This window comes from Erythrolamprus reginae, chromosome 3, assembly GCF_031021105.1.
Source record: "Erythrolamprus reginae isolate rEryReg1 chromosome 3, rEryReg1.hap1, whole genome shotgun sequence".
Lineage (NCBI taxonomy): Eukaryota > Metazoa > Chordata > Lepidosauria > Squamata > Dipsadidae > Erythrolamprus > Erythrolamprus reginae.
In genome coordinates this window covers 169,203,228-169,215,404 of record NC_091952.1, presented here as the reverse complement: position 1 = coordinate 169,215,404, position 12,177 = coordinate 169,203,228, and the positions used below count along the sequence as shown (strand labels likewise).

General features: G+C 37.7%; 1 protein-coding gene across 3 annotated transcripts in view; it reads right to left on the bottom strand.

Moving 5' to 3' along the window:
- Positions 1-6,366, bottom strand: part of TNFRSF11A (TNF receptor superfamily member 11a) — a 47,960-nt gene extending 41,594 nt beyond the window's left edge. For all 3 annotated transcript variants that reach the window (XM_070747141.1, XM_070747142.1, XM_070747144.1), the window contains exon 1: positions 6,202-6,366. In XM_070747141.1, the coding sequence (XP_070603242.1) occupies positions 6,202-6,264 (63 nt within the window). In that variant the 5' untranslated portion in view covers positions 6,265-6,366. The remainder of the gene's footprint in view (positions 1-6,201) is intronic.
- Positions 6,367-12,177: the final 5,811 nt, after the last annotated feature.

Genomic DNA, 12,177 nt, shown 5'->3' with positions numbered 1-12,177 from the left:
GACGTGGTTGGTAAATCCACAGTAACCGAATTTAAACATGCCTGGGATAAACATATATCCATTGTAAGATAAAATACAGGAAATAGTAAAAGGGCAGACTAGATGGACCATGGGGTCTTTTTCTGCCGTCAGTCTTCTATGTTTCTATGTTTCTATGTTTCTATTACTTATACCTTTTTGAATTATTTATTTTATTTTATTGAATTTATAAGCTTCCCAATTCCTGATGGACTCTGGCTTATAAATGAATTTATTGTTTCTCCCTTCCTTTTTCCAAAAGTACAATTATAATACATGGAATGAAAACCATATTGTTCTTCACACTATCTATAAAAAAAGAATGAGGAACCTCTTGTCAGGATGTGGTTGAATCCAAAAATTTAGTAAGACTCAGGGAGGAAGTAGTGACTTGAATTGCTGACAACACATACAACTGCAATGATTAATACAAAGACGTTTCGGGAAGGCATAAATTTGGGGGGCCCAACATCAAACAAATAAAAGAAATAAATGTTACTTCATGCATTCCCTTCTTAATTATCCGGAGGAAAGGCATAATGCAAAAATAAAATACGCCCAAAATACGATTTATGGAAAGAACATAAAGATGAGGGTTTCCAGTCATTCTCTCTTCTTAATTCAATGCACACAAAAAAAAGCATATTGGGCCTCATGTTTCATCCTTGACCTTGAAATCAAAAAAGTATAATGTGGAGTTATTCTTCATATTCATGAAGAGTTTTCTGGTTGTCATTTCTTGTCTGAGTTAATTGTAAAGCCAACATAACTGACACTGACTGGTCTAGGACCTAATGTGTAAGAGAACATGTTACGGTGTTCAGTGACATAATTACACGTTGTTAACTCTTTCTCTCATAAATTTTATAACGGCTGTTGCATAATTTCACTATTTGGCACAATTCAACTGCAACAATTTATGTCTACAGTACTGCACCTTAAATATATCATTACTAACTATACTTTAATTATAAGGCTTGATTAATAGAGTATGGGGAGTGGAATTTAAAAGTCTAGAATCCTTTTCTGTCATTATAAAGACGCATAGATTAATGTTGATGTTCTATTGTGGATTTTCCATTCTATATTGCATATTTTTGAGGGGGGGAGGATGTCAAAGCTTTATCAAAAGAATGTACTCCATTGTAAAAGGTGCATTTTGATTGCACATTAATAGATTCAATCAACAGTTTCAGAAATAATATATAATAATATAAAGCCCTACATGGCATCGGACCAGAATGCCTCCGGGACCGCCTTCTGCCGCACGAATCCCAGCGACCAATCAGGTCCCACAGAGTTGGCCTTCTCCGGGTCCCGTCGACTAAACAATGCCATTTGGTGGGACCCAGGGGAAGAGCCTTCTCTGTGGCGGCCCCGGCCCTCTGGAATCAACTCCCCCCAGAGATTCGAATTGCCCCTACCCTTCCTGCCTTCCGCAAGATGTTGAAGACCTACCTATGTCACCAGGCATGGGGGGAATAACTATCTCTTCCCCCCTCCACACCTTTTTTCCTGACTGTAATATATGAGAATGGTGTGATTGTGCAGTATGAGTGCTTTTAATATCTATGGGTTTTAAACCTCGTTTTTTAACTTTATTGGATTTGTATTCTATGTATTGTATTGTTGTGAGCCGCCCCGAATCTTCGGAGAGGGGCGGCATACAAATCTAATAAATCTTAAATCTTAATATGGAAAGTGTCAGATTTATAATTTTAGCTTTAAATGTTAGTCCTCACTTAATAATTACAGAATACTTGTATAATTTAGTACCTGATTGAACTCTGAATCTGGAGAACATTTTCAAACTGCTATTAATCCCATTGCAAGTTAATGAATTACTTTTGTCAATTTTTTTGTTTTCCTTATTATTTCGATTTTTAAAATTAATATTCATTGTATCATTATTACATACATACAAATATACATACAAATATACATACAAATATAGATCTGTATTTTTATGCATATGGAAAGACTAAATATAAATATTGTTAAGGTAAAATGGAAAGCATGATTATAGTATAATACTGATACGAACCAATGTAGACAGAATAAAAATAATGGAATTATGTCTTTCTGTTCTTATATAGATAAAATAAAATAAACAACAAAACAACAAAAACAGCAGCAGCAGCAACAACAACAACAATAATAATAATAATTTATTAGATTTGTATTCCGCCCCTCTCCAAAGACTCAATAGGACTTAAGATGATGGTTTTGGGCATAAGCGGGGAGCCCAAAGAATAAAAATAATAGAGATGTACAAAGATCCAGATTCAAAAGGCAAAATGTAACTCAGAATGTATCTGGTCACACATGTATTTAAAGTGGCTGTATCTTCTCTTGGGCTCAAGTACATGCCCTCTGCTGGTGGCACACAATTCCAAGAAAAAATGTTTTGGGTTTATAATGTTCTCAACACATTTACAGATGCTCCAAATCATACTTTGTCTTTTGAATATATATAGAAAAGAGTGTAATTACACAATAGTAATTATAGTGATTTTTAAGAGTCCCAAGGTGTTATTCATTGAAATTTCTTTTCTTCTTGCCAGTGGTTCTCAACCTTTCTAATGCTGCAATTTCTTAATAGAGTTCCACATGTTGTGGTGACTCCCAACCATAAGTCTAGCACCAATTCACCGAACAGAGCTTTAAGCTGATTGGCAGGAAGGTCAGAGGAAGACTCCCACTGTAATTGCCTGATTGGTCAGATTGTAAAAATATGCTCCAAGGAACCAGAATAGAAGTTTTAGTTCATTAATACCATGGGAAATTTATCTTTTCCCATGGTCTTAGGCGACCCCTGTGAAATAATCGTTTGACCCCCAAAGGGGTCCTGACCCCCAGGTTGACAACTACTGTTGTAGACTTATCATTACCAAACATCACTAAAACATCATCAAAGTACTGTACTGTCAATGTTAGCTAGATTGGCAAGCAAATGTCTGCAATAAAAACATGCAGCTTCATTCACATTAAACAGTCTTTCCAGAACAATATTTATTGGTCCAGTATTGACTCTCGAGATGATAAGAAATGCTACTAAAGATATATTACAGATAGGTGGCTGCTAATAAGAAATGTAAAATTCAACACAATTACTTCCCGTTTCATAGCACATTCTAGACAAGGAGTATAGTACTACTGTATACTGAGTTGACTTATACCACGCTTAAGAAGCACAAAAGCAATCAATAATGTATATACTTGACCTTTATAGAACAACATGGATTTCTTCAAAATTTCTTCCAGATTATCACATTTAACCCCAAGCTGCTCAAACTACTTCTTGAACATTTTTTTTAAAACCCTACTTTTTTTTAAAAAAAAAGAAAATTGCGATGTAGCTGAGAATCGTCAAACTTCAGTGGGAATGAAACTAGGCAGGCACGCACACACACACACGCACATAAACATTTTAATGTTTAAATACAGAGTAGTTTACAGGGTTAGCTTCCCAAGGGAAGTGGCGAAAGCCACATCGCCAGAGAAGTTTCCAGCTGGAAATCTGTTCCTAAAGACCGATAGGAGTGAAAAACCACAACTGGGTGAACTATACAGTCTGTTCCCAGTGAAGGTTTAAAAACACAAACATGAGTACAGTAAGCAGATAGTTGTGCTTTGTACGCATTAGTACATTATTTTTCAGCAAATGCAAACTATATTCTGCAATACTGTAATCTTCCATAATAAAGTTTTATGAGCTTTAAGATAAATGGATTTCCAAATAACTTAAAGAGCAGACGATGAAGGAAGGAAAAATAATATGTTTACTTCAAAGGGTAGGATTACAATTCAAGCATATGTTATATTTTGTATCTTGGCAGAAATACATGAATATTCATTTCTGACAAGGAAGGGAATACTTCATAAGGACCTATGGAATTGCATCATTTCTTATGAATCCAATGACCTGGGAATCCAAAATGATTTATTATATGTAATGTGTAATGATTGCTTTGACACTTTGTCATTTTTTATTGTTGTTTGGAACAATAAATCTGTTCCTAAAATTTGAAAATAAATAAAAAGATTAAAAAAAAAAGATGGACTTCCAATCACAGAATTCCCCAACCAGCAGGTTTTAAGGAAAAAAAGGTGAAAGTTTTATATGATCTTGTTTTATACGATCTTGACTACAAAGACAAAACAAGCACAATAACAAATTGGTTACTGAATATAAATAATAAGATTTATATAATTATTAGATTTTGTCTTGAATTGTTTTATTGTTGTTGTGAGCCGCCCCGAGTTTACGGAGAGGGGCGGCATACAAATCTAATAAATAAATAAATAAATGAATGAATGAATGAATGAATAAATAAATAAAGTACATTTTCTGATAAAGATGGCTAGGAATGGCTTGTTCTTCAAAATGTACTGAAGTAAAAACACTAGCATGAAACTTTAACACAAGAGTTGAAGGAAATTGAAAACCATAAAAAGAATTATTCCTTTCTAAAAAAATTATCTGAAGCTTATGCTACTCTTTGCAGAATATATGTTCCTGCTGAAGAGGGTTTTTGGTTTGCTGGAATAAATCTGTACTTATTTTGTTCATTTCAGTTCCAATGCTTGATCCCCCCCCCTCCCGCCAGCTAATTGGTTTATGCTATTTGTGTCTCCATGTGGATTACAGCACATAGGGTGTACCTGAAGAAGGAGGAAGTCCAGCCAGAATAAATGATTTCCCCCCCCTCCCACTTCTAATTTATTCATCTGTGGTTGCAATGACTGGAAGAAAGCTCAATTTGAGCATTAAAATTAATTCCATTAAACTTAGTCTTGCTTCACGTACTTTGCTGAACTACAGTTTCTTAAATAACCCATAATCAATTGCTTTCATGTACACATGCTTAAATATAAATGATGGATGGCAAATCAATAGGGTGGCAAGGTTGCACACAGGAGGCTGAAACGACCAAGCCAAAATTACAGTTTAGTACAGTGTGTGCAACTATCCAGTAGAGCTTATTTCACAAAATATTTGTGTAGGACACCAGCACTAACACGATCCAACAGTGAACCGACTGCAGATGAAGTTAGTTGAGATCAGTCAGAATCAATGGGAAAAGTTAAAATTACTATTTTCAGCCCCATTAATGTCAGTAGGAATTAAATGCAATTAATTCTCCACTTCCACCCTACCTATGCAACAAAAAAAGCAAGACAGCAATTCAGCGAGGCCATTCCAAGTGAATATGTCTATGGAGAGTCTCAATCCTCCAGAGCATGGATGTCCCCAAGGTACTTTTTTCAGTAGGCAAATGGACTTTCTGGGTTTTCTTTGAAGATGTTTCACTTCTCATCCAGAGCTTCTGGGATTGAGAAGTGAAACGTCTCCAAAGAAAAACCAGAAAGTCCAGTTGCCTGTTGAAAAAAGCACCTTTGGAATTCCAAGTGAATGCAGAAATGCAAATGAACCCTTAAGCCCACTGTTAAGCCCATCATATACAGGTACATATACAGGTACAGCCCATCTTTGGTGCCTATGTAAAGGACACCCCCTCCTCCAAATCTGCTGTGGGGGGGGGGTGTTCCCAGAAGGGAGAAAATCAATGTTAGTCTAAAACCACCTGACAGCACATAATTGATCTTAACCAAGAAAGAAAGAAAGACCCAAGCTCACAATAAAAATAGCAACAAGGTTGGAAGGGACCTTGGAGGTCTTCTAATCCAGCCCCCTGCTTAGGCAGGAAACCCTACACTACTTTAAACAGATGGCTATCCAACGTCTTTAAAACTTCAAGTGTTGGAGCATTTACAACTTCTGGAGGCAAGCTGTTCCACCGATTAATTGTTCTAACTATCAGGACATTTCTCCTTAGTTCTAAGTTGCTTTCTCCTTGTTCGGCTTGCAACCCTTGCTTCTTGTTCTTCCCTCAGGTGCTTTGGAGAATAGTTTGACTCCTTCTTCTTTGTGGCAAACTCTGAGATATTGGAACATTGTATCATGTCTCCCCTGGTCCTTCTTTTCTTTAAACATTACAAAACGCACAGAGGAGACGGCAGAAAGCGAAGCGGTCTGTACATGCCTTTGGTTTAGCCTTCGAAACGGACGACGCCGAGTAGAAATCAAAGGCAGCGGGAAGCTCGAACGACGAGGTGCGAGGAAGACAAGGCAATCCCCCTCTCCCCCCCCCGCGCGCGCGCACCTCCGCGCGGCCTTACCTGCACCTCAGGTACGACAATGGCGAGAAGGAGCGCTAGCCAGCAGCTCCGCCGAACTGCCATAGTCGGTGGAATCCCCGAGGCTGAGCCGATAAGAAATTCCCCCCCGAGCCCAGGCACGGAGCCGCTTCCTCCCTGGCCCGAGTGCCAGCCCCGAGTGAAGAGGAGAAGGCGGGGAGGGGAAAGCCCGCCTTCTGGGCTTCGCGCGGCCCACGCGAGTTCCCTGAGGGCTTCAGTGGTAGCGCTCGGGGCGAAGGGCGGAGTTTTCGCCCTATAGATGTGTTGACTGCTCCGCCTCGTGAGGGGGAATATGCACCGAAGACACATTCCTTGTGTGTACAATCACACTTGGCCAATAAAGAATTTCTATTCTATTCTATTCTATTCTACCTGATAGTTCCGACTGAACTTTCCCTTCTTTCAAAATAAAATAAAGAATACAAGGTAGTCCCCGATTCCAACCGCTTTTTGTGGTCTAGTGAGGCATTTGTTAAATCAGCCTTTGCCCCATTTTACCACCTTTCTTGCCACAGGTATTAAGCGAATCGCTGCAGGGTGTTAAAGGCAGTAACCCAGTTTGTTAAGTAAGTCTGACTTCTCCATTAACTTTGCTTGTCCCAAGGTGGCAAAGGGGGATCTTTTGTAACCCCCCTGCAACTGTCATAAATAGGAGCCAGTTGCTTAGTCACATGACCATCACATGACCATTGCTGGTGGAATGGTCCTAAGTGGGAGAAATGGTATTGGTCACTTTTTTTCTTTTTTCAAAATAATTTTTATTGAAATATATATTTTAAAAAGACATTACAGAAAAAAGAGACATAAACATAACATACAAACTGACATTAATACCAATACAAATCTTGGTACAGTGGTACCTCGAGATACGAGTTTAATTCGTTCCGGACCTGGGCTCTTAAGTCGAGCACGACTCGAACGACTTTTCCCCATAGGAATTAATGTAAATAATTTTAATTGGTTCCAGCCCTCAAAAAACTCACAAAGTTAGTCTAAATTATGCAGAAAGACATATTTTTAATGAAGAAATGTACATGTACATATAAATGAATAATGAAGTTTCTTTCACTTAACTTGTAAACTTTCTTAAACTTTTAAATTTACATATGTTCAACTTCTCTGCCACTCAATCCTGTAGGACAGAGGTCCCCAACCCTTTTTGCACCAGGGACCGGCTTTAAGCGATCAAGAGAGGAATGGGTGAATGAATGGACGGAGGGTGGGAAGGAAGGAAGGAAAGAGGGAAGGGACAGGAACAGAGGAAGGAAGCAAGGAAACTTATGAAAGGGGAGAGTAAGAGAGGAATGAGTGAAGGGAGGGAGGGAGGGAAGAAGGTGGGAAGGAGAAAGAAAAGAAGAAATAGAGGAAGGGAAGGTAAAAGAGAGAAAGAAAAAGAGCAAGAAAGAAAGAAAGAAAGAAAGAAAGAAAGAAAGAAAGAAAGAAAGGGGGAAGGGACAGGAACAGAGGAAGGAAGCAAGGAAACTTATGAAAGGGGAGAGTAAGAGAGGAATGAGTGAAGGGAGGGAGGGAAGAAGGTGGGAAGGAGAAAGAAAAGAAGAAATAGAGGAAGGCAAGGTAAAAGAGAGAAAGAAAAAGAGCAAGAAAGAAAGCTGCAAGCACCCCCCCGAGCCCCCCAGGCCGGCTGCAACCTTTTAAAACACGCGCGCCGCTTCGCAGCTGTCTCCTGAAGCCGAACGCGGAAGTTAGCGTTTGGCTTCAGGAGACAGCTCCTTGGCGCTTGTATCTCGAATTTGGGCTTGTAAGTAGAACAAAAATATCTCTCCCCTCCCAGCTCTTATCTCGAGTTGCTCTTAAGTAGAGCAGCTCTTATGTCGGGGTTCCACTGTATTTTCAAATGGGTCGACATCCATATTTTAACATTTATGTCAATATATTGCATATTTATATAACCAACAGTGAGAAACAGAGTACTATACAAAACTATGTGTACAAATATATAAATATGGTCACTATTTTTCAGTGCCGTAGTAACTTTGAACGGTCTGTAACTAAACGGACTGTTGTAAGTTGAGGACTACCTGTATGGACACTATATATTCTGGAATTCCATTACTGTACTGCTCTTTGCCTTTCCACTACTGTATTTCCACTTCTGCCCTCCAATTCAGGACTGCGTCTGCCAATAAAATGGTAGATGCCAGCCTATTGTTAAGGGGTGACATTTATTCATTTGTTGATGAAGTCCGACTAGTTGATGTTTCTTGTCAAACACAACAAGAATTAAATGGTCTCTAGCAGTAGGTTGCCTCTGCATTATCTCCTGACATGTTATATAAGTAATTTTCTTTATTGTTTCGGCCCTTTGAAAGAGTTTTGTTGCTTTCCAGTTAGGGAAGGGTAGATTTTGCTTTTTTATGGGCACTAGTAGTAAAGAAAAGTAAAGATTGTCATCTGAAATGTATTATACCTATGAAGGTTCCTGCATTAAGGCCCTTTTATTAGATAACTAAGAATCACAATTTAAGGCAGCTGTTGACTATATCCATGAGTGAGAGGGTGAAGGTTCAGACAGAGGTAATTATTTCCACATGAAGTGGAAATGGAGACTTTTATTAGTCTACTCTATATTCTGTGAGTTATTAATGTTTCAAGCATATCCCATTTAGGTTGATGGCTATGCATGCACACACAGAGAATATGCATATTCAATCATTACAAATTGTTTGGGTTAGATGCTTCTTTTAAAAAGCATATTAATTTATTTGGTACTTTGGATAGAGTATGAGCATTTTCTGACTCAGGCGACATATTCCAATGCAGTTCCCAGAATTGTAGTTTAAACAGTGCTAATGTCTTCCTCTTTTTTACATACTCATATGATTCCGCAATTTAAACATATTAGTTGCTCAACCTTGATCCAGTCTGTGATGCTCATTTTGAATTAGAGTTGTTTACCATTAATATTTTTTTAGATTACTGACTGTAGATATTTTAATATTTTTCCATGTTTAATTTCAACATTCTTTGTACATTTTGCTTTAAACAATAATTTCAAATTGCCAATAAAAAACATGGACCTTTCTTAGTTTTGATCACCTGTTAGACTAAATTTATATCGAGCCTTCGGTGGGAGGTGGAATGAGACCTGATTGAGTTCCAGTTTTTGTAGTGCTTGTCCAAGAAATATTCATGCATGAGGACAGTGGGGCAGGAATGCTATGCAATTTTGGAGGTAGGCTGGTGTTATGGGTCCACTACAGTATTGGGTTCTAAATGCTTTTGTTACCGTTTTGTGCGCGCACTCAGGCGCACATTTCTGCACATGCATAGAGGTGTCCTGAGTGGGTGGGCAGAGCCTCCCACCGCTACTGCTACTGGTTCAAAGAATCAGGCCAAACCAGGAGCAACCCATTGCTAGTCCACTTCCTTAGCATAGATCTCTGTGCTATGATTAATAGGAATGGCCACTGTTTTATCTTCTCCATATCAGTAAGGATTATATATTATTAATTGAACAATTATAAGTGTGCCTCTCAATATTCCTACAGAGAGTAGCATGAGCAACATGATATGGTTAAGGAAGTAACCTTGAACAGAACTTAGAAAGCATACAATTGAGGTACTGATATGTCTTAGAAGACATACAAACTGAGGCAGACATGTTTGAAAGGCTAACAAGTTTATTCAGCTCAAGATAAATGCAGTGAAAGTGATAGCCTGTCTGCTTAGCACGACAAATTCATGCTAAGCACGACAAATTCATGACTGTTCTTTATATAGTCGAGTTAGAACGGCTGCAACCAATCAGCTTGCAGCCGCCGCCCAATTTAAGTTGCGGACCTGAGGGAAGCCTGAACGCAGCAGGTACCATCTGTAAAATATTGTTAAGTATAAACTTGGCATTATAACAAACACTAATACAGTACCTTGATTTAAAAATAAAAATAAATTCTGACCAACAGAAGCCATTTAGTTTTAGAAAATGTCGAATTCTGAGGTGTGACTACAACTTACATAATTTTATTATGATGTCCAATTGTCAATTTGTCCAATTGATTCTAATTTTCATAATAGTTTTTGCTTCTCTTAACGCAATTAACTTTTTTATTCAACAGCTTTACAATAGTAAATATATCTGATATATATTTGAAAATTATTCAAATCACTAAGGACTAAATAATATAATATGTGGAATAAAGCACCATTAATCTTGCATTTATTATTAGGCATATTCTTTGGAAATAACATTGTACGGCTAAACTATATTCTATATCCTGGAAACTTCTGGAGAAATGTGACATAACAGTTGTTTTTTTGTATTTTAACAGCTGTTGTCGGTAAAAGTATGTTTTACTGCCTTTTAGAGTTGGGTTTTTCTTCACTCATCAGTTTTTCAAATTGTGGGGAAAAGAAGGAAGTTATTTGAAAGCTTAAATTTGCCATTTGATAATTCTTCCTATTTTTAGAGAAATCATAGCTACTGTTTTAAAATATTACCAAGTGCCTGTGACTATAAAATATGGGCAGCAAGGCCTCATACCCATGACATTTGAACTGTGATTCCTTTTCCCAATGTTTAAGTATATTATTTATATTATAAAATTAAATGTAAACTATCTTGCCTGCAAAATACTTTACTTGCTGAGCTTGTGAATGTTAATGTAATTTTTCAAAGGTAAAATTATGTGAGAATATTTTAAACATTTTAAAGAAAATATTTGTATGAAAACAGTGTTGTATGCTGAAAACAATATTTACCTCATTGCCAGCCAATTGATTATGTACAGTCAAATTGGTGTTAACTCAACAACCACATTGATTTTCTCCAGGAGGATCTATCTTGAACTTGCTTGTTCTGGTCTTCTATGTAGTGTGTCCACTGAGTCCATGCACCTTGCAGATCATCTTTTTTCTTCTCTTTCCTTCTACTTTTTCCAGCATTACAGACTTTTCCAAAGCATAGATTTGCTGTGGTGACACAATGGCTAGAGTGCCGTACTGCAGCTACTTCTGCTGATCACCGTCTGCCATCATTTTGATAGATTGAATCTCACCAGGCTCAAGGTTGACTCAGCCTTCCATCCTTCCAAGATGGGTAAAATGAGGACCCAGATTGTTGGGAGCAATATGCTGATTCTGTAAACCAATTAGAGAGGGCTGTAAAGCGGTATATAAGTCTAAGTGCTATTGCTAATAATGTGTGAAAATATGATAATTTGATCCTGGTCATTGTGCCTCAAGTGAGAAAACTCTGAGTTGATATGTTATATGATTCATTTATTTATTTTCTTGGTTATCCATAGTATACTCAGACAAGTCCTCCAACACCTAAGTTCAAATATGTTCAATATTTGCCTTGTTTCATCAAAGTCATTTAAAAAAAAATATATATTGCCTACGTGGTAGATGATCTCCAAGATCCTTTTCAATTCTGTTATTCTATGTTATACTAACTGATTGTTCTAAATATATACATAACAGGCATCTAAATACTTTTTTACAACAACAACAACAACAGAGTTGGAAGGGACTTTGGAGGTCTTCTAGTCCAACCCCCTGCTTGGGCAGGAAATCCTACAGTACTTCAGAGCAATAATTATCCAACATCTTCTTAAAAACTTTCAGTGTTGGAGCATTCTGGAGGCAAGCTGTTCCGCTGATTAATTGTTTTAACTATCAGGAAATTTCTCCTTAATTCTAGGTTGCTTCGCTCCTTGATTAGTTTCCACCCATTGCTTCTTGTCCTACCCTCAGGTGCTTTGGAGAATAGTTTGACTCCCTCTTCTTTGTGGCAACCCCTGAGATATTGGAACACTGTTATCAGATCCCCCCTAGTCCTTCTTTTCATTAAACTAGACATGCCTAGTTCCTGCAACCATTATTCATATGTTTCAGCCTCCTGTCCTCTAATCACCTTTATTGCTCTTCCCTGCATTATTTCTAGAGTCTCAACATCCTTTTTACATTGTGGCAATCAAAACTGAATGCAGTAGAAAC